General features: G+C 47.2%; 1 protein-coding gene across 2 annotated transcripts; it reads right to left on the reverse strand.

Annotated features, from left to right (window-relative positions):
* Positions 1-20: 20 nt before the first annotated feature.
* DHRS12 (dehydrogenase/reductase 12) lies at positions 21-26809 on the reverse strand. Of its 2 annotated transcripts, XM_063125231.1 has the most exons (10): positions 26650-26809; positions 24047-24180; positions 21618-21700; positions 10366-10458; positions 9382-9463; positions 6961-7022; positions 5580-5684; positions 4184-4274; positions 1436-1573; positions 21-712 (listed from the first exon to the last, which is right to left on the reverse strand). In XM_063125231.1, exons 1-10 carry the CDS (start codon positions 26703-26705, stop codon positions 597-599), a joined length of 960 nt encoding a protein of 319 aa, XP_062981301.1. In that variant the 5' UTR covers positions 26706-26809; the 3' UTR covers positions 21-596. The 2 variants fall into 2 exon arrangements, with proteins under 2 accessions (XP_062981301.1, XP_062981302.1); XM_063125232.1 differs by lacking the exon at positions 26650-26809 and having other exon boundaries at positions 25-712; positions 21618-21733; positions 24047-24132.
* Between the last annotated feature and the right edge of the window lie 360 nt (positions 26810-27169).

A 27169-nucleotide genomic window follows, 5' to 3' on the forward strand; every position in this document is an offset into this window, starting at 1 on the left:
AGCAGGGGGTTGGACTCAATGGCCTTAAAAGCCCTTTCCAACTCTACTATTCCATGTTCTAAGTCTAGGAAAGCTTAAATTCTGTGGTTGAGAAATTATGCAAAGCAATGCAATGCAATCCAACTTAGAATGTCAGGCTTGCAATAATGCATTCAGATGGCTCTAGGAATGTAAATTTAGCTGCCCCTATCCTTCAAGTAGAAATATACTATATCAATCACACTTTCTTCTGCTTTAAAATGAGTGGGTTTTTCAGACAAACTTCAGAAGTACTGTCAGACCTTTCAGGAAGATGTTCCAGTGCAACAAACTGCCCGTATCTGCATATTTTCAGCTTTTTCCAGAATCCTGTTCTAGAAACTGTGCACAATTCTCTTTGGAGGAAATCAGATGGTCTGCAGCATACAGTAACATACAGGAAGTGACTCTTCAGCTGTGTTTTCCTGCTGCATTCTGATAATTTCCACAAATTACAACTTTCCAACTGTAGCACAGTTTTGCTTAGTTGATCATCCAATTCAGTCTGGAAAGATGCCACTGACAGTACGTTGCTATACTTCTAGCACTCTTCTTAGAGAGGAAGTAGGAATTAGCTATTATCTGGGTTTAAACTGCTGGGAGAGCTCTTCAAGAGCTTGCATCAGTTTTTCTTCATCACCAGGTGAAGCTTTTGTCTGTGCCAGTGGTAAGTGAGTTGAAACAGGCAGTCTGTCTGGAAACGCAAGGCAAAATGAATTTTAATTCAGCAATCAAAACTGGCTCACCATGAAATCTGCTTTTCTGAATTGCTTATATTAGTATCACTGAACAAGAGTGAAACTCTAGTTAGAGCTTGCAGCAATTCAAGTCTTCACAATGGAAACTGTTAGGGCCATTTCATGCTAATGCAATGACAAAGCCAGGTTGTCACAGTATGTACACTCAGCAAGAGCTGCTGACAGTCTCTGTAAGCCTGTTACGATGTATATGTTAACACTTGTTTGTTGCATTCACATTTTAATTTCTTGGATTTACATGAGTTAGTGCAGGGATAGGCAACCTTTCTGGGCTGTGCGCACATTTCACAATTTGAGAAACTGTCCTTGGCAAAGGACAAATAACCTGCCCAAAAGAATGAGTACAAGTTAGAGATAGGGTCTGAGTTCCTACACACTAAACTGCTTCTTTGACCCCACAGTATTACGCACTAGCTGAACAGTATTTCACAACAATCACAGCTGCTGGCAAGAAAATGTGTTAATTACTTTTTTTTAAAGTAAAAGTGGGAGGGGGAAGGGGAGGGCACTTTGGTCTCCAAGAAAGGTGTCTGGGGGGTTCATGGGTGCCCTTGGGCATCATGTTACCTGCAGCTAATTTAGTGTGTATTGCTAGGGGCAGGTTTTCCTGTACTTCAGTTACTACAGTATTCAAGGATACAATAATATAGATGCCTTACCTTGGAAGAATTGGCCACTTGCTTGCTTGCACGCTGCAGGGGAGACTGCAAGCCACACCACAGTGTCTGCCCCCTGGGCTTCTGTCCGCAATCTGTTCTTCATCTTCTCATAGAAATCTGGCATGGACGTCCTCACCGCTACGAGGTAACAAGTCTGATCAGTGTGTGTAAAAATTACCCCAACTCACAATGAGTGGCAAAATATTTCTCTCCCACTGCTTAATTCTGCTCTTCAACCGGCACTACTCTGGTTTTGGAATATGCTGCTCCTCTAAGCTGCAGAGGGACTGTGAAGGTATCTTCCTGCAGAACTGATCGCTCTTATTCTCCTGCCTGTTGGGACCAGATTCTGTTCTCTGACACTACCTAGCATTTGGGGTAATATAGACCCATTCCGTCTACCACAGCCGGCGCTTTTGAACCTATAGTCAGTGCTACTAAGTTTGCAAATAGGTGCCTGTATATTAATTAGAGGTATACTTTTAGAATAATTCCTTTATCTGTTCCCGCTACTCTCACATAATAGAAAATGGAAGCAATGATATTCTCAAACTGCAAGAATGGACTCTTTTGTTGTTAGTACTAGATGCTGCTGTTAAGCTTCTGTGGCAGACGCTGCAAGAAAAACTAGCCCTCTTCAGAAATTTTACTAGAAGGAACTAGACAATCTTAAATCTTTTATCTGATTTAGAATGTTTCAGAAAATTTCAGCTGGTTCCCTTAGATATTAAGAATTCATGTGCAGCACTCAAAACTTGTTAATATACAATTGTATTAATTTGGCTCTAAAACTACCTTTATTCTACATTTTGCACATAGACCCATTGCTTAGGGACTGAACTACTACATTCCATCTGTACTGGCTCTGTAAAAAAATAAATCACAGAATTTAGGGTGATACAAGCATCCTTTCCTGCTTATTTCTCCTGAGGGCTGCCCAAAGCAAACGATGAACCAGCAGGAGCTGCTAGCAACCAGTTGAAAGGTTGAAAGCTTTGCATGTTCAAACCACCTGTGCTACTTTCCCCCCCTTCTCTGACCTGTCTGCTTGCTTTGCCTATCTTTCAAATAGATCTCAACAAGCTGAAAGCCACAGGGAAGGATCCAAAGTTGTAACAGAGGGGTTATTGATATCTGTTTACTTTTCTTTTGTTCTTTACTCTTGCCAAGTAATTCTCTAAAACTTAATAACATGTGCAGTTATTTCAGTCCACAATAGGTCTGTGTCTCTTGTAACCAGTGAGTCAGGTTTAGGACAGAATTGCTGGTGTTTATGTTGTACTTTCCACTTCCATTGAGGACTGTGAGTAAGTCCTGGGCCCAGTGCTCTTCAACATTTTTATTAATGATTTGGATGAGGAGGTGCAGGGAACGCTTATCAGATTTGCAGGTGACACAAAATTGGGTGGGATAGCTAATACCCTGGAAGACAGAAACAAACTTCAAAGTGATCTTGATAAGCTGGAGCGCTGGGCTGAAAACAACAGAATGAAATTTAATAGGGATAAATGCCAAGTTCTACATTTAGGAAATAGAAACCAAAGGCACAGTTAAAAGGTGGGGGATACTTGGCTCAGCAATACTACAAACGAGAAGGATCTTGGAATTGTTGTAGATCGCAAGCTGAATAGGAGCCAACAGTGCGATAGGGCTGCAAGAAAGGCCAATGCTATTTTGGGCTGCATTAATAGAAGTATAGCTTCCAAATCACGTGAGGTACTGGTTCCTCTCCATTCAGCCCTGGTTAGGCCTCATCTAGAGTATTGCGTCCAGTTCTGGGCTCCACAATTCAAGAAGGACGCAGACAAGCTGGAGCGTGTTCAGAGGAGGGCAACCAGGATGATCAGGGGTCTGGAAACAAAGCCCTACGAAGAGAGACTGAAAGAACTGGGCATGTTTAGCCTGGAGAAGAGAAGATTGAGGGGAGACATGAGAGCACTCTTCAAATACTTAAAAGGTTGTCACACAGAGGGGGGCTGGGATCTCTTCTCGATCATCCCAGAGTGCAGGACATGGAAAAACGGGCTCAAGTGACAGGAAGTCAGATTCTGGCTGGACATCAGGAAAAACTTCCTGACTGTTAGAGCAGTATGACAATGGAACCAGTTACCTAGGGAGGTTGTGGGCTCTCCCACACTAGAGGCATTCAAGAGGCAGCTGGACAACCATCTGTCAAGTAAGCTGTAGGGTGGATTCCTGCATTGAGCAGGGGGTTGGACTCGATGGCCTTGTAGGCCCCTTCCAACTCTGCTTATTCTATGATTCTATGCAGCTAGCAGCATTAGAACCAGCAATGCCCATTGATGACTTTTAGGACACCGCTTTGTAAAGCTGCTACAGGAAGCCAGCCACACTAAAGCTGTAGAAATGAATGAGAGATTTTACTCAGGCCAAAACAAGCAGCATCTAAATTCCAACAAACACAATGTAGCAGAACTTTGATACAAAGAATATTATTGGTGCAAGTTATTGCATGGTTGAAGTACTCTTCAGGGCTAGAGGCTTACAAGTAGCCACCTCTGAAGTGTGAGGAGTACAAAAGGCAAATGGCCCCATATTCCCTGATCTCTCTGCACTTATTTATAATAGTCTAAAGTAGAACATCTCTTCTTGGGCAAGGAGAAAGATGTCAGATTATAAAAAAGAAGCACAGGATGTGAGAAATGGGAGGGAGGGGAAATGGCCCCACTTTGTGTAATAACCAAGCCAGCTTCAAGGAGGTGAATAATTATATCCAGCAACAAATACCTGGAGTATCTGCCCAGCCAGGATGCATAGAAGAAAAATGAACGCGGGGATGTACAGAAGCCCACCGTTCTGTCAAGATTACTTGCTGTCTCTAGGATACAACAAAAGGCATCAAACTGAAAAAGAGCAATAAATCATTTAGTCTGGCATCTTCATACTCACGTAACTAAAGGATGCTACATTTCATTCTCTTCTCAGCATGGCCATTTCTTCTCTTTGAACTTTGCTCTGATCCCGTTATATGTGAAAAACAGTGCAGCCTTATGTCTCTGCTTCAGCTTCAGTGCAGGGAAGACTCCTGCCGTGTCTACACCAACCATTTATTCCAGGATAATATCAAAGTCGCCCCTACCGGGTCACATGATGCACAGCTGATCCCACGGTGATCTTGAGTCAACCCCCTCAGTTATTCAGGAATATCGCTGACTGCTTTTGTCACATTTCCCCCCCCCCCCGGTTCTCTTGCTACAATCCCGAAGTCTGCAGCTATTATTATTATTAATAATAATAATTTATATAGCACCATCAATGTACATGGTGCTGTACAGAGTAAAACAATAAGCTGGTGTGCCCCCCTTTGCAAAGCTGTTGTTGTTCAGCATGAGCTCCTAGATCAGCCTTCCTCAACCTGGGGCGCTCCAGATGTGTTGGACTACAACTCCCAGAATGCCCCAGCCAGCTGGCTGGGGCATTCTGGGAGATGCAGTCCAACACATCTGGAGCGCCCCAGGTTGAGGAAGGCTGTCCTAGCTCAACAAACAGCCAACCAGGGGTGTGTGCATGGGCATTTGTGCGTTTCATCACCCAGTGGTTGTTTTTTTAAAACAAACCTATTGCTGTGCAGGAGCACATTTTCGACACAGTACCTATCCCCCCTTGTGTTGCTGCATGTCATCTCTCGGGAGTTATTAAAAAAAATCCATGCCCTGTAGCCATCTGCCTAGTCCCACCCACTTCTGGCGATACACGTTTGGAACCGCTACAACGGGGCACACATGCTCCCGCAACGGCTCTCTTTTAATTGCAGGAAACATCGGTGGCGTGTGCCCCATGAGTGCCGAACGCAGAAGCTGGGGACCATCGTAATCATCCCACAGGGCAATAGGTATAGATTAGGCCTTTAATAGCCCCAGGCACAGCTCTCTTCAAGTCACCTGCACAAGCAAGATGGCCTAGAGTGGATTCTGCATCTCCATTCTAATCTCGAAGTCAGTAGCCAACTTCCTTCCTCCAAAAGAAGAAAGCATAAAGTTTCTTGACGTGACGGCTTTCTAGAGTCCTCCATTTTTCTGCACGAATATGAACTTTCCCACATCCAAATTGCCTCTTAGTTTTTGTGAAGGTGTGATGTCATCTTCTAGCCTTCTGATCTCTCTTCAAGAACTGTGAATCCTACCTTATTCTGCGCATAGACCATTGTCCCATCGAATGCCACATCTCCCGATTGCAAGTCTGACACATTTAATTTCTGAACTAACATTCCTCCTGAGGAGACAGTGATCTGAAAAAGAAAACACACCGGTTTGAGAAACACCTCAAAGGAAACTATTTTGCAGATTTGTTATTAGACTTGTACCTAATTCCCTTTATGCTTCTTAGAAAGAAAATGACAACTAGGCTGAGCAGTTCACCTAGGCAAGTAATACTGACATTCAAAGACTTTCATTCAGAAAGTTGCTCATCTCCCTTGAAAGCCATGTCAAACCTCTATCCTAGCCATAGTCAGGGCTGGCGCTGCCATAGAGGCAGCTCAGGCAGTGGCCTAGAGCGCCAAGCAAAGGAGGGCGCTGAACGGTGCACCCAGAAGCTGCTCTCCTAGAGCGGCTTCTGGGTGCGCTGTTCCAAAGCCACCGCCCTGGCCGCCCGCCAACCCCAGCATCCTGGCTTCAAAGCCAGTGCCCGGCCGGAAGCCGCTCCTGGCTTCGAAGCCAGGATGCTGGGGTTTGGGGGCAGCGGCTTCAGAACAGCATGCCCGGAAGCCACTTCCAGGCGCGCCACTTCAAAGCCTTCGAAGCCCCGTTCTGAAGCCTCCGCCCCGCCCCCCAACCCCAGCGTCCTGGCTTCGTAGCCGGGAGCGGGGGGCAGCTTCAGTACAACGTGCCTGCCTAGGGCACAAAATAGTCTGGCGCCGGCCCTGCCCATAGGCCTTTAAAAGTCACAGAGCACATACAGAATATTTATTATTCAAAATGGAACATTCCAGAACTCTTAGATAAAATGCAGCCGTATTGAGCAGTATTGCCTGATCTTTCTTTCTAGGAAAAACAAATTAATCTTTTAAAAAACTGTGGTATTGGAAATGTGGAGTTCGGTTGTGTGAGTTGAGATAACGATTCTTTTATACACACATTGGCTTCCAATACGACTTTCTTCACACCACTGGGGGGGGGGGGAGAAAGCTAAGCCAAAAGGTGGTGATTAAAGCAATTTGCAACAGGCATTTTGTGTAGCCTAAATAAAAGGTGAAGCACAAGATCTGCGGTAGCACTATGGCCCCCTAAACACTTGTGCCGCTACATAACGTTATGATTTGACACGAGCCTGAGGTAGATGTTAGATGAGTTTGTAGTACGGTAAAGAAACTTTTCACTGTAACTAAGTAATATCGCTGAAACAAAGGATTCACAGTTATGCAAGCCTTAAAACATTGCATGGTATTAATCTGGCCCAGTAAGGGAGCAAGCAGGGCTACATAAATATCAAGACCAGATACAGCAAGAAAAGGGACAACAGGTAGGGTACCTCATTCACCCCCAAATTGAGACATACAAACTTACAACTCTAGGATCGTCTTCTCTTTCCAAGAGAGGTAGAAGAACTGTTGTTAAAATATATGTACCTGAAAGATAAATCCAGACTGTTTAGCAAGCCTTTTCTTTTACAATGTAACCAGATTTTGTTTGGTATTTTAAACCACCGCCCTTCCGCTGGGTGGGCTCCTCTGCTAGATACACATATAAACATGATCCAACTAGGTGCAGTTTGCAAAGTTTTTAAAAGGAAACAAAGCTGCACTTTCTACCCAGTGAAATGCGTGTACATCTTTCTGGCACAGCTACTAAAATCTTGAGCATAGAAAATGTAACGTTCAACTCAATAGTGCAGGCTTTATGAAGTCTCCCCTACTGGTCCACGGACTCAACAAACAGAAAACTATAATTGTCCAGAGTGCAGAAGCACAGGAAGTATTCAGTAAAAGGGCGGGGGGGGGGGGGTGACCATCCATTTTCAGTAATGCTGATACTAATACACACACTCACACACATATTACATTTTAAAGCAGTAAGGGAAGGTTCATGCATTTGATTACAGTTACGGGTGGGGCTTTTTTATTTCAAATAAGGGTGTTTTATTCCATTATCATGAAAGATAATACGAACTATGCCAATATCTTAAACAAGTTCCATTAAAAGGTTACAGAATCTTGTTTATTGTAGAATGACTTGACCAGGATAATGGGGGGGGGGGGTTTACGGGGGGAGGGGCTGAGGGGAAAAGAGGAGATATGGGCATGTATGTTGTTGAGGCCCCTATCATCACAGCCTTCTCATCGCATCCCTCCTACAACTTGGCTCCAAGCACCATTGCAGCTTATTTCTCTCCCCAGATCAAAGGCTTCATATTAAGTCCTCCTAAGCTTCTTGTTTGGCTTGCAAATAGCCTCTCACAGACTTTGAGAATATCCTACACATCAGCAAGGGGGCTTACAATCACAGGGCGAGTCTGAAAGGGAAAGGGAGTCGCTTCGAGTCTATAATCATTTTTAAAAAACCACTTCTATACCTCAGCATGCTACTGGTTAGCAGCAGCTCATGCCGCAAATTTAGTTAGGCTACAGCCATTCTGTTTCATCTTTCAGCTGATGACTTCGAGACAGAGTCCACCACCCCTCCACACAGTTGGATTTCAAGTAGCCACCAGCAAACCTCAGTCCCAGGGCCTACAGCTGTATACTTCTGCTGTGTCCATCTCCCCGATTTCCCTTGCAGTTAGGAACAGGTGAATTAGCTATACCCTTAGTGGAACGCAAGAGGCCAAGTATGCAAGTCATTTAGGGCACAATCCTATGCACGCTTGGATAGGGAAAAAATCCTTCAATTCACAGGATTCTCCAGCCAGTTACGGAAGACTTTTTTTCCTGTCTAAATATTCATAGGATTGCACATTTATTCTACCTTTCCCTACCATTAGTAGAAGAGCAGGAGTTTTCTTTGCCTGTTATAGCAGTGAGGAAACTGGTATAAAGGAAAGTCAGCACCATTTATTTTGCCTGCAGAATTAGGGCAAGGGAAGGCACATGAAAACATCTCTGACATCTCTCTAAGTGGCGTAAGGCACTGCATTCAAACTTGCACCATGGGTCATGAAGTGCCCAATTCTTTGAGAGCATCTTCCAGATAACACACGAAGTTACAAACCTGGTAGAGGACAACAGTTACCTAAGTCTAACCCATGGCTCTAAAGCAGGATACCCCTGTTCAACCTGTTAATCAAAACTTTCAAGGACATATTTCACAACCTCTACATGCAGGAAACTGAATTGACTTTATCTAGTTACAAAATTAAACCCAAACCTACCCTCCAGAATTCCAAACTCATTGTTTCTTGCCTTACTCCATTGGACACAGGAAAAAAAATTGTTCCTCCTTTTTAGCACTTTTAATTATTTGAAGATTATTTGAGGTAAATACCCTGATAATAGAGTCTTCATTGGTGGGGAATGGGGGGAAACACACGATTTCTCCAAGCCTGGGGAAATTGCATATTTTCCCTCTCCACTTTAATGCCATTAGAGTAGATGGAGAAAATACGCAATTTCCCCAGCTGCGTTAATGGCGGCTGCCATTAATGCAGTAGGGGAAAAGGGACAAAGGGTGCAGGTCAGGGCGGACCTGCGGCTGACTGCTCTCCAAGGCTTGAGGGCAGTCGGGCGTGTGTGTGTCCTAGGCGGGGTGGATCCGCCTGGGCCTGTGAAGGTGTCCACTGCCTTCATGGACCCAGGTGGAGTTTTGATCCAATGCTAATCAGGCATTAGAGCAGCCTTCCTCAACCTGGGGCGTAGTCCAACACATCTGGAGCGCCCAGGTTGAGGAAGGCTGCATTAGAGGAACCCCCTTTCTTCCAAACAAAAATGTATGCCCTCTACTGCCAGATGACAACATCTCCACCGTCTTTTCCAAGAAAACTGCCCTACTTACCCAAAGTGTTGGTAGCAAAATTCTTTTCAAGCCCATCTCCTGTTAGTTCCCTTTTGTTTACCATGCAGCCTGCATTATTGATCTGGAAAAAGGAAAGGGGGGAAGAGATGTTGCCTAAAAGATGCAATGGTGCTGTAGCTGAAGGCAGGCGGTTCCTGGATCAATCTCTGGCATCTCCAGGTATGGACCATGGAAGGGTCCTGCCTGAAGCCCCGGAGCTTGCCTTCATGCCGCTACGTGGTCGCTGCATTGCCACTAAACCCCTCAGTTTTGCTGCTGTGGGGTGGCAGCAGGTAACCCAATGAAGGAGGTAGTGTGGGCTTTCCGGCGGCCATTCCGCTCGCCAGGCCCAGCCCCCCCCCCCAATCCCTTGCCTTGCTTCTGCAGACCAATGCCAGAGTGAGGTCAGATGATAGAAGAGCCATGCCAATCTTGCTCCAGTGGGGCAAGTCCCTACTGCCAATCACTATACACAATGCTAAGCTCAGTGGAGGCTGGTGGCTCTGATTTCAGTGGAGCTGTGAATCCATCCTGGATTTCAGTCAGAACCAACCAGAACCCTTGGTCATATCCTTTAGAATTCAGTCTGGTTCTGACTGACACCCAGAGTGGGTTCACAGTCCCACCAAAACTGGAGCCACCAGCCTACACTGACTGAGCTAGATGGGCCAATGGTCTGATTCAGTGTAAGACACCTTTCCATGTAAAGAGTTCACATGAATGCACTGCACTGCACATAATGATAAATTCCAAATGTAGGTTTGAGCTGCTGTATAGCGTTGAGCTCCTTCGCAGGAACAAGTACTTTTGCAAACTCCAAACTCCTGACCACAGTCAGTGCTGACAATACGCAGAATGTTGCCAAGTTGTTTCTTGTTCAAGCCAGCAATTGCTCATTATCTCCAATTGGACGGTATTTGTTAATATGCCGGGTGGCCCACCACGTCCCTCAAGATGAGCAATGCTTTTAAGTTCCCCACTCACCAAGACATTTAGTCTGTGTTCCTTCTTGAACTGTTCAGCAAATTCCCAAATTCCTTTGGGGTCAGACATATCCAGAATGTGGACAAAAACAGCCTAGGGAAAGGGAAAAGGCAAGAAAATAAGGAGCACATCCAACTCCCTGGCTTGTCTGCACGACAGCCTAGCTTTAAATCTTGCTTATGTCTCCAGTGCAGCTAGTCACTGAAATATCCAAAGCTATTCACACATAATTGATATGGCTGGTTATCAGTTAATGCACTTTAACAATCAGCTGGCAGGAGTGGAATGTATACACTTTTCCCAAGTTATATTTAAATACAGGCGTAGGAAATTCTATTGTGTTTGTGGTTGGGATGAAAATTAAATAAAAAATTACCCTCAGCATAGGACAGAGAGAGCTCAGCTGTTCCGTAAGAAGCAGTGGGGAGGAGGGATGGAAACAAGGGTGATTTATGCCCCCCACATTCCCCTTTTCTACTGTAACTTGGGAATTTACAGATGCTGCCCACAGCGAGATTCACAGTTCTAGATGCCATTCATGAATCAGAGTGGTCTCAACACAGAGGAGATCCATATCAGAAAAAGGAGGAATGAGAATCCAGTCTCCAGTTGCTGCACACTCCAGTGGCTATTTCCACAAATCAAGAGCTGTGCAAGTAATTCCTGCGGCTAGCCAGGACTGTGCATGTGCAAGGGCATACTAAAGTCCAACACATATACTTGATGCTGCAACCATCAAACAACAGCCGTGCATGACAGGCCTTGGTTGCAAGTATCTACAAACACATGCAGAGTTAATGCATAGGCTGTTGCTCCTGACCCCTTCTGCAGCGTCAAAGAAATATGAACACCTTTCACAAAATGCAAAAGCCATGTGTCACTTTCATCCCATTCTAAGCTTCAATTCAATGAACAAAAAACCTACGGTTTATAAAACAATGTTAAGGCCCTACACTTTTCCACCAAGCACCAAAAAGCGGGGAAATTGGGAGTTAAGGCTCGCCAGCCTTAACGCCACATCCTCCCTAAGGAGGCAGAAAGTACCAGTGAAATTCTCATTCTGCCAAAGCAGATAAACCATGAGGACAGGATGGAGAATAGGATATGCAGAGGTGACTGTGGGGTTGTGGAAAACTGATGACGAACAACTTAGAGCCACCTACTTCTTTTTTTGTTTAGAGCAGCCCTTCCCCAACCTGGTGCCCTCCAAAGGTGTTGGACTGCAACGATTGATCATTGCAAGTCAGTATGTCCCATGGTCAGGAATGCTGGGACAGCAGGATGGGGAACGTAGGGCGGCGCCTCCAGGCAAGCCCCCCCCCCCCACCTCACCCTGCTTACCTGCTCTGTCGTCGTTGGGCCCGGCCTTGAACAGAGTGCCCTGGTGCACCCAGAAGCAAGGCCACACTTGCAGCCTTGCTTCTGGGTGGACCCAGGGGCTCAATTCAAGCCTGGGCCAGGTGACGACGGAGCAGGTAAGAACCCCACACACACACCTGGCCCCTTACCTGGACCTGCTGCCACCGCTGCACTAAGTGCAGCAGCTCCAGCCAACCCCCCTTCTGCCTGGCCCCTTACCTGGAGCTGCCACTGCACAAACTGTCGCACCCCACAACTTGCCTTCTCCGTCATGGCCTGACCCATGCTTGAATTGAGCCCCTGAGTCCACCCAGAAGCAAGGCTGCAGGTGCAGACTTGCTTCCGGGTGGACCAGGGCACTCGATTCAAGCCGGCGCCCAGCGACAACGGAGCAGGTAAGTGGGGTGGGCTGGGGTGGGGGCTTGCCTGGAGCCGTTGCTGCAGTTTGCACAGCAGTGGCAGTGGGTCTAGGTAAGGGGCAAGGCAGGAGGGGGTTGCTTACCTGCTCCATCGTCCCCAGGCCCAGGCTTGAATTGAGGTTCTGGATGGACCAGGGTGCTCAGTTCAAGTCCAGGCCCAGTGACGATGGAACACGTAAGTGGGTTGGGGCTTACCTGGCAGCAGAGCCAGGCAGGAGGGGGTGGGGTTTCTTACCTGCTCCGTCGTCGCAGTCCAACATCTTTGGAGGGCACCAGGTTGGGGAAGGGCTGCTCTAAACAAAAAAAGAAGTAGGTGGCTCTAAGTTGTTCGTCATCAGTTTTCCACAACCCCACAGTCACCTCTGCATATCCTATTCTCCATCCTGTCCTCATGGTTTATCTGCTTTGGCAGAATGAGAATTTCACTGGTACTTTCTGCCTCCTTAGGGAGGATGTGGCGTTAAGGCTGGCGAGCCTTAACTCCCAATTTCCCCGCTTTTTGGTGCTTGGTGGAAAAGTGTAGGGCCTTAACATTGTTTTATAAACCGTAGGTTTTTTGTTCATTGAATTTCATGGCTTTTTGTAAAGGATAATGAGCCCTTCCCTCTTTTAAATGCGGTTACTTTAGTATAGCTCCTGCAGCTTTCACTGTTGTGATGAAAAGGAGATTTCACCAGGTTCTCCATATATACAAATGACACCTGGTGAAATTCCCTTTTCATCAGAACAGTGCACGCTGCAAGAGCTATACTAGAGTAATCAGATACAAAAGAGGTCACGGCTTCTGCAGCTTGCACTGTTGTGATGAAGAGGGGATTTCACCAGGTTCTCCATATATACAAATGACAACTGCTGAAATTCTCTTTTCTATGCAACTGTTAAAGATACAGGAGCCCTGTGCTCCTTTTCATATGGTCACGGGCAGGGGGCTGGTGACTCCGATGTCAGTGAATCCATGGGTACATAAATCCTACAATCCTATGCAAGGTTAGACATAAAATCCTACAATTCTATGCATATACCTACGGATTCATAGAGCCACTGACATCGGAGTCACCAGCCCCACCTTGTGACCATATGCAAAGGAGTACAGGGCTCCTGTATCTTTTACAGTTGCATAGAAAAGGGAATTTCAGCAGGTGTCACTTGTATTCATGCAGCACCTGGTGAAATTCCCTCTTCATCACAGCAGTGAAATCTGCAGGAGCTGTACTAGAGTGACTCCATTTAAAAGAGGGCAAGGCTCCTGCAGCTTTCACTGTTGTGATGAAGAGGAAATTTCACCAGGTTCTCCATATATACAAATGATATCTGCTGAAATTTATATTTATAAATATAACTGTAAAAAATTTATATTTTTTACTTAATTAACATTAAAGAATGCACAACCATTGTGCATTCTTTAATGTTAATTAAGTAAAAAATATATTTTTCTCCTGCACCTTTAACTGGTGTGATGAAGAGGGAACTTCACCAGGTTCCCCTCTGCTGAAATTCCCTTTTCTATGCAACTGTTAAAGATACAGGAGCCCTGTGCTACTTTTCATATGGTCACAGGGGCAGGGGGCTGGTGACTCCAATGTCGGTGGGGCTATGAATCTGTGGGTACATAAATCCTACAATCCTATGCAAGGTTAGACATAAAATCCTACAATCCTATGCATATACCACGGATTCATAGACCCACTGACATCGGAGTCACCAGCCCCACCTTGTGACCATATGCAAAGGAGTACAAGGCTCCTGCCTCTTTTACAGTTGCATAGAAAAGGGAATTTCAGCAGGTGTCATTTGTATGCATGCACCTCCTGGTGAAATTCTCTCTTCATCACAACATTTAAAGCTGCAGGAGCCCTGCCCTCTTGACCAGACACAAAAGAGGCAAGGCTCCTGTGACTTTAAATGTTGTGATGAATCCCAGGTGGATTCCTGCATTAAGAAGTGGGATGGACTAGATGCCCTCATAGGCCCCCTTTTCAACTCTGCTATTCTACGATTCTATGAACATGGGCAGAGTGCATTGCCTGTGGCTGATGTGAGCCAAACATGCAACGATAACTGGAGGGAGGAAGTTCTCCCTAACTGCCAGCTAAATTCCTGCATTAAGAAGGGGGTTGGACTAGATGCCCTCATAGGCCCCCTTTTCAACTCTGCTATTCTACGATTCTATGAACATGAGCAGAGTGCATTGCCTGTTGCTGATGTGAGCCAAACATGCAACGATAACTGGAGGGAGGAAGTTCTACCAAACTGCCAGCTAAATTCCTGCATTAAGAAGTGGGATGGACTAGATGCCCTCATAGGCCCCCTTTTCAACTCTGCTATTCTACGATTCTATGAACATGGGCAGAGTGCATTGCCTGTGGCTGATATGAGCCAAACATGCAACGATAACTGGAGGGAGGAAGTTCTCCCTAACTGCCAGCTAAATTCCTGCATTAAGAAGTGGGATGGACTAGATGCCCTCATAGGCCCCCTTTTCAACTCTGCTATTCTACGATTCTATGAACATGGGCAGAGTGCATTGCCTGTGGCTGATGTGAGCCAAACATGCAACGATAACTGGAGGGAGGAAGTTCTCCCTAACTGCCAGCTAAATTCCTGCATTAAGAAGGGGGTTGGACTAGATGCCCTCATAGGCCCCCTTTTCAACTCTGCTATTCTACGATTCTATGAACATGAGCAGAGTGCATTGCCTGTGGCTGATGTGAGCCAAACATGCAACGATAACTGGAGGGAGGAAGTTCTCCCTAACTGCCAGCTAAATTCCTGCATTAAGAAGTGGGATGGACTAGATGCCCTCATAGGCCCCCTTTTCAACTCTGCTATTCTACGATTCTATGAACATGGGCAGAGTGCATTGCCTGTGGCTGATGTGAGCCAAACATGCAACGATAACTGGAGGGAGGAAGTTCTCCCTAACTGCCAGCTAAATTCCTGCATTAAGAAGTGGGATGGACTAGATGCCCTCATAGGCCCCCTTTTCAACTCTGCTATTCTACGATTCTATGAACATGGGCAGAGTGCATTGCCTGTGGCTGATGTGAGCCAAACATGCAACGATAACTGGAGGGAGGAAGTTCTCCCTAACTGCCAGCTAAATTCCTGCATTAAGAAGTGGGATGGACTAGATGCCCTCATAGGCCCCCTTTTCAACTCTGCTATTCTACGATTCTATGAACATGGGCAGAGTGCATTGCCTGTGGCTGATGTGAGCCAAACATGCAACGATAACTGGAGGGAGGAAGTTCTCCCTAACTGCCAGCTAAATTCCTGCATTAAGAAGGGGGTTGGACTAGATGCCCTCATAGGCCCCCTTTTCAACTCTGCTATTCTACGATTCTATGAACATGAGCAGAGTGCATTGCCTGTTGCTGATGTGAGCCAAACATGCAACGATAACTGGAGGGAGGAAGTTCTACCAAACTGCCAGCTAAATTCCTGCATTAAGAAGTGGGATGGACTAGATGCCCTCATAGGCCCCCTTTTCAACTCTGCTATTCTACGATTCTATGAACATGGGCAGAGTGCATTGCCTGTGGCTGATATGAGCCAAACATGCAACGATAACCGGAGGGAGGAAGTTCTCCCTAACTGCCAGCTAAATTCCTGCATTAAGAAGTGGGATGGACTAGATGCCCTCATAGGCCCCCTTTTCAACTCTGCTATTCTACGATTCTATGAACATGGGCAGAGTGCATTGCCTGTGGCTGATGTGAGCCAAACATGCAACGATAACTGGAGGGAGGAAGTTCTCCCTAACTGCCAGCTAAATTCCTGCATTAAGAAGTGGGATGGACTAGATGCCCTCATAGGCCCCCTTTTCAACTCTGCTATTCTACGATTCTATGAACATGGGCAGAGTGCATTGCCTGTGGCTGATGTGAGCCAAACATGCAACGATAACTGGAGGGAGGAAGTTCTCCCTAACTGCCAGCTAAATTCCTGCATTAAGAAGTGGGATGGACTAGATGCCCTCATAGGCCCCCTTTTCAACTCTGCTATTCTACGATTCTATGAACATGGGCAGAGTGCATTGCCTGTGGCTGATGTGAGCCAAACATGCAACGATAACTGGAGGGAGGAAGTTCTACCAAACTGCCAGCTAAATTCCTGCATTAAGAAGTGGGATGGACTAGATGCCCTCATAGGCCCCCTTTTCAACTCTGCTATTCTACGATTCTATGAACATGGGCAGAGTGCATTGCCTGTGGCTGATATGAGCCAAACATGCAACGATAACTGGAGGGAGGAAGTTCTCCCTAACTGCCAGCTAAATTCCTGCATTAAGAAGTGGGATGGACTAGATGCCCTCATAGGCCCCCTTTTCAACTCTGCTATTCTATGATTCTATGAACATGAGCAGAGTGCATTGCCTGTGGCTGATGTGAGCCAAACATGCAACGATAACTGGAGGGAGGAAGTTCTCCCTAACTGCCAGCTAAATTCCTGCATTAAGAAGGGGGTTGGACTAGATGCCCTCATAGGCCCCCTTTTCAACTCTGCTATTCTATGATTCTATGAACATGAGCAGAGTGCATTGCCTGTGGCTGATGTGAGCCAAACATGCAACGATAACTGGAGGGAGGAAGTTCTCCCTAACTGCCAGCTAAATTCCTGCATTAAGAAGTGGGATGGACTAGATGCCCTCATAGGCCCCCTTTTCAACTCTGCTATTCTACGATTCTATGAACATGGGCAGAGTGCATTGCCTGTGGCTGATGTGAGCCAAACATGCAACGATAACTGGAGGGAGGAAGTTCTCCCTAACTGCCAGCTAAATTCCTGCATTAAGAAGGGGGTTGGACTAGATGCCCTCATAGGCCCCCTTTTCAACTCTGCTATTCTACGATTCTATGAACATGAGCAGAGTGCATTGCCTGTGGCTGATGTGAGCCAAACATGCAACGATAACTGGAGGGAGGAAGTTCTCCCTAACTGCCAGCTAAATTCCTGCATTAAGAAGTGGGATGGACTAGATGCCCTCATAGGCCCCCTTTTCAACTCTGCTATTCTACGATTCTATGAACATGGGCAGAGTGCATTGCCTGTGGCTGATGTGAGCCAAACATGCAACGATAACTGGAGGGAGGAAGTTCTCCCTAACTGCCAGCTAAATTCCTGCATTAAGAAGTGGGATGGACTAGATGCCCTCATAGGCCCCCTTTTCAACTCTGCTATTCTACGATTCTATGAACATGGGCAGAGTGCATTGCCTGTGGCTGATGTGAGCCAAACATGCAACGATAACTGGAGGGAGGAAGTTCTCCCTAACTGCCAGCTAAATTCCTGCATTAAGAAGTGGGATGGACTAGATGCCCTCATAGGCCCCCTTTTCAACTCTGCTATTCTACGATTCTATGAACATGGGCAGAGTGCATTGCCTGTGGCTGATGTGAGCCAAACATGCAACGATAACTGGAGGGAGGAAGTTCTCCCTAACTGCCAGCTAAATTCCTGCATTAAGAAGTGGGATGGACTAGATGCCCTCATAGGCCCCCTTTTCAACTCTGCTATTCTACGATTCTATGAACATGGGCAGAGTGCATTGCCTGTGGCTGATGTGAGCCAAACATGCAACGATAACTGGAGGGAGGAAGTTCTCCCTAACTGCCAGCTAAATTCCTGCATTAAGAAGTGGGATGGACTAGATGCCCTCATAGGCCCCCTTTTCAACTCTGCTATTCTACGATTCTATGAACATGGGCAGAGTGCATTGCCTGTGGCTGATGTGAGCCAAACATGCAACGATAACTGGAGGGAGGAAGTTCTCCCTAACTGCCAGCTAAATTCCTGCATTAAGAAGTGGGATGGACTAGATGCCCTCATAGGCCCCCTTTTCAACTCTGCTATTCTACGATTCTATGAACATGGGCAGAGTGCATTGCCTGTGGCTGATATGAGCCAAACATGCAACGATAACTGGAGGGAGGAAGTTCTCCCTAACTGCCAGCTAAATTCCTGCATTAAGAAGTGGGATGGACTAGATGCCCTCATAGGCCCCCTTTTCAACTCTGCTATTCTACGATTCTATGAACATGGGCAGAGTGCATTGCCTGTGGCTGATGTGAGCCAAACATGCAACGATAACTGGAGGGAGGAAGTTCTCCCTAACTGCCAGCTAAATTCCTGCATTAAGAAGTGGGATGGACTAGATGCCCTCATAGGCCCCCTTTTCAACTCTGCTATTCTACGATTCTATGAACATGGGCAGAGTGCATTGCCTAGAAAAGGGAATTTCAGCAGGTGTCATTTGTATGCATGTAGCACCTGGTGAAATTCTCTCTTCATCACAATGTTTAAAGTCACAGGAGCCTTGCCTCTTTTGTATCTGGTCAAGATGGCAGGGTTCCTGCAGCTTTAACTGTTGTGACGAAGAGGGAATTTCACCAGGTTCTCCATATATACAAATGACACCTGCTGAAATCCCCTTTTCTAGGCAACTGTTAAAAATGCAGGAGCCCTGTCTTCCTTTTCATGTGGCTAGGGAGGCCATATGCAAAAGAGTACAGGGCTCCTGTTTGCTTAATAGTTGCATAGAAAAGGGAATTTCAGCAGGTGTCATTTGTATGCATGTAGCACCTGGTGAAATTCTCTCTTCAACACAACATTTAAAGTCGCAGGAGCCTTGCCTCTTTTGTATCTGGTCAAGATGGCAGGGTTCCTGCAGCTTTAACTGTTGTGACGAAGAGGGGATTTCACCAGGTTCTCCACACCCCCCACCCACACACACACTCCACACACACCCACACCCCACACACCCACACACACACCTCCACCCACACACACCACACACACACACCCCACATCCCCCACCCACACCCACACATCCACCCCCCCACACCCCCCCCACCCCACACACACCCCCCCCCACACACACACCCACATCCCACACACCCACACACACCCACACCCCACACACCCCACACACCCCACCCCCACACCCCACCCCCACCCCCACCCACACACACACACCCCACCCACACACACACCCCACACACACACCCCACACACACCACCCACCCACACCCCCCACCCACACACACACTCCACACACACACACACCTCACCCACCCACCCACACACCTCCACCCACACACACCACACACCCCACCCCCCCACATCCCCCACCCACACCCACACATCCACCCCCCCACACCCCACCCCACCCCACACACACACCCACACCCCACACACCCACACCCACCCCACCCACACCCACCCCACCCACACCCACCCACACACCCCACCCCCACACCCCCACACCCCACCCACACACACCACCCCCACACACCCCACACCCACACACCCACTCCACACACACACGCACCACCCACCCACACACACACCTCCACCCCCCCACACCACACACACCACCCCCCCCACATCCCCCACACACACCCACACATCCACCCCCCCACACCCCACCCCACCCCACACACACCTCCACCCACACACACACCCCCACACACCTCCCCACCCCCCCACACACCCTACACACACCCCACACACACACTCCACCCCCCACACACACCCCACACACCCACCCACACACACACAACACCCCCAACACTCCCCCCCACACACACACACACACACACGCGCGCGCGCCGTGGGAGAGGAAGGACTTCCCTTACCTTCCTCTTGCTGCTCTGGTGGGGAAATGGGCTTCCCTGCCGGAAACAGAAGTGCCGTCACTTCCGTTTCCGTCGGGGAAGCCCATTTCCCCACCAGAGCAGCAAGAGGAAGGTAAGGGAAGTCCTTCCTCTTCTTCCCCCTCTCCCCCGCCCAAGTCGGCTGCGTGTGTGTGTGAGTGAGTGAGTGAGTGATTGACTCCCTAGCCTCCGGCCGCTGCCGCGGTTGGCAGCAGCGGAGACCAGGGAATCAATCTCTCTCTCTCTCTCTCTCTCTCTCTCACACACACACACACACACACCAGCGGCGCGGCTCTTCCCTGCCCTCGCCGCCGCAGTTCGAGCTGCGGCGAGGCTAGGGAAGGTCCCCCCGCACCCCCACCCCAGCGACGCGGGCCCCCCTCTCCTCCCCCCCCCTCCGCCCAAGTCGACTGCAGCCCGGGGTTTCAAGTGAGCGCCCGGCTTGCTTTCGGGTGCAGCCGGGCGCTCAATTGAAACCCCGGGCTGCAGCCGACGGACAAGGTGAAACCGGGGGGTGGGGGGCGACTTCTCCCCCCCCGATTTCCCCCCCCCCGCTACGCCTGGGCCCGCCGCTGCACGAATGCAGCAGCGGCTCCAGGCAAGCTCCCCTAACCCCACTTACCTGGCCCGTCGCGCTCTCCCTGCTCTCCGTTTCCCTCTGGGGATTCTGATGCTCACGCGCATGCGTGAGCTTATCAGATTCCCCATTGAGAAACATGGGGATTTTAAAAATTAATTAAAAATTGATGGAACGGTCTTTTGAAAAAAGAAAGGCCATTCCATCAATCGGATGGATAGGGGAATTTAATCCTGTTTTTGGATTCCACCGGGAGGCTTCCCCTTTTGTGCTACGAGTGCGCAAAAAAAAAGTCGCCACCCCCCGAGAAAAACAAAGCAGATTGTGACGGACAGAGTTTCTCTCCCTTTTTCTCCTTTAAACTCCCACCCAGACCTCAATATTTCAGGAATCTCCCTGAAACGCGCAGGGAATGTAAAGCCAGCATTTCTTTCTGGCAGTACCCGCGTTTCAGAAAGATTCCTGAAATATTTTTCATTTTAGGGTCCTAGGTTCCCCTCCCCCCCCCCCGCTAAATAAATATAATGGTGGAATGCTCAACTTACTCATCGGCCTTAACAACAGGAATCACTACAGTGATTCCTGTAATAAAGTGAACTCCATCAACCTGCCCTGCCTTCTAGGGGCAACCAACTGTTTGTGCCAAGGCTAGGCAACCTGGCTCCCTCCAGATGTTTTGGATTGCAACTCCCATAATCCCATGCTGGCTGGGGCTGATAAGAGTTGTAAGGAGTTATGGGGGCACCAGGTTGCCTACCTTGGATTGTGCCATCACAGCTAAATTGGATTAACACATACGGGTTTATTTATTAACCCAGTATGGACAAAACATATTTCCATCCAAGACTTACAACCTACTTTGAAACATGAGTTTGGGCTTCTCCCTGCTCAGGAGTGAGTTAACTCATCCTAGGACTGATCTACACCAAGCAGGATATTGCACTATGAAAGTGGTATAAAAAAGGCAGGAGCCACACCAGGCAGAATATAGTAGTATGAAAACAGTATATGGCATGTGTCAATGGACCCCAACAGTTGTCAGTGTGCTTCAATACCGCTATAAAGCACTAGTGCGGCTCCTGCCTTTTATATAACGCTTTCATACCGCTAAATCCTGCTTGGTGTAGCAAAATAAATGGAACTGTCTAAACCCACAACTGGAGGGAACAGAGGCCAACATGCTATAAAACCCTGCAACATTCATGATGACAAGAACAGGAAACATCCAAGATCAAATCTTACCTGATTACCAGTTTCTGTGGTTATTTCTTTTTTAGCCTCCTCAGCTCTATCTTTGTTTCGGCAAACGAGATGAACTACTCCCCCTGAAGGAGTTCAGCAAGAATCAGTGGAAAAGACTATAGGAATATATATACATGGAAGTAATATTTAATTCAGGTATCCATATCATTCCCATATCCAACAGAATGTTAAATTTGTAAAAACGAGCACTGAATGCCTATTTATTTATTTATTGCATTTTTATACTGCCCAATAGCCGAAGCTCCCTGGGCAGTTCACAAAAATTTAACTGAGAAGTGTGTGAGAAATGTCAGCATTTCAACTACCAAAGTACCGTAGCTATTTAGAAGATGGGTTTGCTTCCTTACACATATGAACATGCCCAACAGATCCCTACAGGATCTCGATCCTCCCAGAGTGCAGATTCCAGCTGGACATCAGGAAAAACTTCCTGACTGTTAGAGCAGTACGACAATGGAATCAGTTACCTAGGGAAGTTGTGGGCTCTCCCACACTAGAGGCCTTCAAGAGGCAGCTGGACAACCCCTGTCAGGGATGCTTTAAGGTGGATCCCTGCATTGAGCAGGGGGTTGGACTCGATGGCCTTGTAGGCCCCTTCCAACTCTGCTATTCTATGATTCTATGAATCAATACAAGTGCACTTGGACCAGTAGCAAGTCTATGCCTTAATTCAGCCTTTCCCAAACTGGAGCCCTCCAGATGTTTTGGACTACAATTCCCAGCATTCCTAAGCATCGGCTAGGCTGGCTGAGAATGATGGGAATTGAAATCCAAAATATCTGGAAGGCACCAGGTTGGGGAAGGCGGACCTAAGTCTTGCATTCACTAAGGTTCAGTACCAAAACAGAGTAATGGAGGGATAGGACAAATTTCCTGTAAAAACTGACCCCTTCCAGTGAACATTTTATCATATGGAAGACTGTTCATATGATCTCCACCGCCACACTTTTTTTTTGGAGGGCAGGATCATGTCTTCAGATGAGTGGATGTTCGTAATTCATATAGGAGGTTAAAAGCCAGTGGTTGCCTTTAAAACTCAGGTTTTTTGAAGGGCTACTTACATCTATATAAGCCCAGATGGATATCAGCCTCGCTTGTGAATCCACGATTAAGAAGTATTAGACTGGTGGGCCTTAGAGCTTTTTCAGTGGTGTCCCCATGTTTATGGAACTCCCTCCCTAGGCAGGTACATATACCCCATACTTTGATGACTTTTAAATCAGCTTTGAAGAGTTGTCTTTTAATCCAAACTACTTTTCATAGATACTTTAATGCTTGGCATTTAACCAGCAGTATTTCTAATTTTCTATTTTTGCAGCTTAGGTTTCCTATTTTATTCTGCTTATTCTGTTTTTAGCGGTTGTTTTTGTATCTTTAGATGAGTTAGCATTTTATGTCATGAAATGTTGGGTTGAAATATAAATGCATCCTGCACTGAGCATGGGGCTGGACTAAATGACCTTCAATTCCACAGTGGCATGAGCTTTGTGGTTTGATATATTGTGAGCCACCTTGGAATGGGTAACCTTGGGCAATATCCAATATGGTACTTCCAAGGATGGCCAGCACCACCAGTTCCGGTCCACATGCAGCCCCTACATTTTGGCAGGGGTATCAAGCTCCAAAATGAGCAAAACCATTCTTTTCTAGAAGGGGCAAGTCACGCCTATAAGTACTGAAATAAACAATCTACACAGGCAAGGAAAAGGGGTCACACCTTTCCTCCACCATGCTGTTTCAGCGCTAGTCCCTATAAAGAGGGGGAAAACAATACTCTGTATCACCACTATCACTGATTATGCTTCAGGCAACTGATTTAAGGATGCTTGGTGCTGGTGATTGGGAGAGCATTGTGGTCTATGCCATTCGAAGAAAGAAGCCTCCCTAAACTTCTCACTGGGCTAAAAGGTGTACTATACAATTTTAATATCTGCTCAATCACTTAGTTCTCAGAACCTGGTAGCAGCCCTCCCCAGAAGAGTCCATTCCATCACACAGCAACTAGTTAACACTTCAGGTGAAGACAGACCTATCTAGTTTGCTGACGCCCTCACCATGTTAATTAAAATCATGCATTCCCTCTTCAGTCCCTCGCTCTGAGTAAGTCAACAAGCACAGAAACAAAAAGAAAATCCTCCATGTTTGCAGCGGAAGCCAGCTATTTGGTTAACTTGATAGAATGTAAATCTGTTGTGCAAATTGTGAAAATGGGAGAAAGCAAGAGTCGCATAGAAGGTAAACAACTGGCTGTGATGTCTCTTTAAATATTATCTCTGTCTTGCCTGCATGGCCTACAATCCCTAGGTTTCTGCAGGCAATTGTAGATATAGGCAGAAGAAGAAAATAGGAGCTACTGATTTCTATGAACTGGACCTCAGAAATGTCAGTCTCAAGAAGCTTCAGCTTACCTCTCCTGGCTATCTCTTTTGCAGTTGCTTTGCCAATGCCACTATTGGCTCCAGTGACCATGAAAGACCTTCCAGCTACATCTACTTCCAAGTCTTCTGGATCAAACCGCTTAGATGCTGATTCATAGCCGCCCCTAGAGAAGCCAGTTAAGAGTGATGTTTTGGCAGAATATTAGTTACCTAGAAACAGAGAGTATGAGGAAGACACGTTCCCCTTTTAACTGCTATCACCCAAGCGAGCAGATGAAAGCTAATTGTAAGTGATTTCATTTCTGTAATTTAAAGCAAGGCATTAAACCATGCCAAGATTTGCCACCAGTACCCTTGTTAATTTATCATGCGTGGCTGATAGTAATTCCAAAAGAAATGTTTAATCCACATCTCTTTGTCTCTATAACATTCTTGTACATTTTATCCCCAACAATAACAAAATACCAATGTGGGTATAAGAGAATTTATCCTTCTTCCAACCCCTGATAATATAGGGTGACCATATGAAAAGGAGGACAGGGCTCCTGTATCTTTAACAGTTGTATTGAAAAAGGAATTTCAGCAGGGGTCTTTTGTATGCATGCAGCACCTGGTGAAATCCCCTTTTCATCACAGCAGTTAAAACTGCAGGAGCCCTGCCCTCTTTTGTGTCTGGTCAAGAGGGCAGGGCCCTGTAGCTTTAACTGTTGTGATGAAGAGGGGATTTCACCAGGTGCTGCATGCATACAAAAGACCCCTGCTGAAATTCCCTTTTCTATACAACTGTTAAAGATACAGGAGCCCTGTCCTCTTTTCCATATGGTCACCCTATCAGAGTCCTACTCCTCAGGGCAGTTACTTGTCCATTTACTCATGTTCTGCCAGGCCCATATAACGAGACTATATAAATACAGCTTTAGCTGCATTGGACCACCAGTGCCGGGTCAATCACCATGGAAAGGGGAAATTTCTCTTACTAACACCCTCTTGTGAGCTGTATCTATGCCAGGGATGTTGACACTCTTTCAGCCTGAGGGTTAAATTCCATTTTAGAGGAGTTGGGAGGGGGGCATTCTAGTGATGGGTGGGGTCAAAGGCAAAAGAGGGAGGGGCCAAAATACCAGCATATTTTTGCTTAAAACTCTTATTGCCCCTAATTAAGCCTTAGGAGAGACATTACAGCTTTTTAGAATGGGAAAAAACTTGCACAAAAACTGTGATACCTTTAAATAGGGTGACCATATGAAAAGGCGGACAGGGCTCCTGTATCTTTAATAGTTGTATTGAAAAGGGAATTTCAGCAGGTGTCATTCGTACATAAGAATAACCTGGTGAAATTCCCTCTTCATCACAACAGTTAAAGCTGCAGGTGCCCTGCCCTCTTTTAAATCTGGTCACTCTAGTATAGCTCCTGCAGCTTTAACTGTTGTGATGAAGAGGAAATTTCACCAGGTTTTCCATATATACAAATGACGCCTGCTGAAATTCCCTTTTCTATGCAACTGTTAAAGATACAGGAGCCCTGTCCTCCTTTTCATATGGTCACCCTACCTTTAAACATTTGGTGGTTGGGAGATGGGGATGGTGTGTGTGTGTGTGCGCACAGAAGTCCTAATTGTTCAAAACAGCCTCTTCAAAATTGTGGATCTACCTGCAAGCCATATTAAGCATTCAGAATTCAGAAACCATTTGGCAAATATTCTCAATATCACAGGATATTGAGTGCTAGGCTTCATCATTATCCCTATGAAAAAACCAGTATCACCCATGGAGATGTGTTCTAACTCGTTGGCTACCTTTTAATTCCTTCCTCCCTCTCCCTTGTGCAGCACCCTAGAAGCAGCCCTTGGCAGGAGCCTCAGATTTAGTTACCTGAAGCCAGTCACCAACAACAACCCTCCCTTGGGAAGGAGGTCATAACTCAGTGGTGGAGCACCTGCTTTGCGTGCAGAAAATCCCAGGTTCAATCGCTGGCTTCTCCAGGTAGGGCTGGAAAAACTCCTGCCTGAAACCGTGGAGAGCCATTGCTGCCAGTCAGTGTCAACGACACTGGACTAAATGGATCAAGGGCCTGACTCGGTATAAGGCAGCTTCCTATGTTCCTAACTCTGCAGAGTCCCATTACCCCCCAACCTTCCTCAACGTGGTGCCCTCCAGATTGTCTATTGACCATGCTGACTGGGGCTGATAGGCGTTGACGTCCAAGACATCTGGAGAGCACCAGGTTGGGGAAGGCTGCTTCGAAAACCGCAAAACAAAATCTGACCCGAGTAGTAATTCAGGGTTCTCCGTCGACTGCGGTGGCCATGTGCGTGGCTACAGAACTGAAGGATCATCGCCGGGAACCCGGAAGTGTCCCTTCGACCACAGTTTTATCTGACATGACACAGAACATTGATTGGCTTATGGCTATGCGCTGCGCCAGCCTTCCTCAGCCCGTTATATAAAACCCCGAAGGGCGGGGGGAGGGACTGGAGGGGGTCTTCAGCCAATGTACTGACAGGCCTGTCGCCCCCCCCCTCCAATGTGCCGTTATGAAGAAGGAGGAGGGGCCCGACGTGCCCCCCTCTCTTTCGGCCTCCTGTCAGACGGCTCCATTCATGCGCCGCCGCCGCCCTCCTTCCCTTTCTTACCGGCAGTACTGGCGTAGCCCTTTTACGAACCACACAGAGTTCCTGTACAAGGACATGACGACGAGGAGGAGGGTGGTGGTCGCTCTGACAGGGTCCACTGAGCGTAATGAGGCGGGGCAGCGAGGGCCCTTCTCCGTTTCCAATCCCAGCTCCTTCCCCTGCTCCTGGCCTGCTCCTGTCGTCGGAGAAGAGGCGGTGCCCGGCGAAGGGATGGGAAGCCGCCGCTGCTTCCCCCGCCTCCCTCTCCCTCATAGAAGGAGAGAAAAGGAGATGTCATGCCTGTGGCTGCTACTCGCTCAGCAGCTGGCAGTCCTGCGTTCTGGCTACCCAGGAATGTTGTGCTCAGTTTTGGAGTGCACGCGTTCCCCCCATCCGCATGCTCTCAGGAGAGTCCAAACATGCAGGCAGCTGTGTTGCGCCATATCAACAAAGCAGGGTTTTTGTGTGTGTAGAGCCGTGGGGGCTTAATTGCCCTTTCAAGACCTTGCTATACCCCAAATACTTGGCATTACAACAGGGA

This window comes from Elgaria multicarinata, chromosome 4, assembly GCF_023053635.1.
Source record: "Elgaria multicarinata webbii isolate HBS135686 ecotype San Diego chromosome 4, rElgMul1.1.pri, whole genome shotgun sequence".
Taxonomy (NCBI): Eukaryota; Metazoa; Chordata; class Lepidosauria; order Squamata; family Anguidae; genus Elgaria; species Elgaria multicarinata.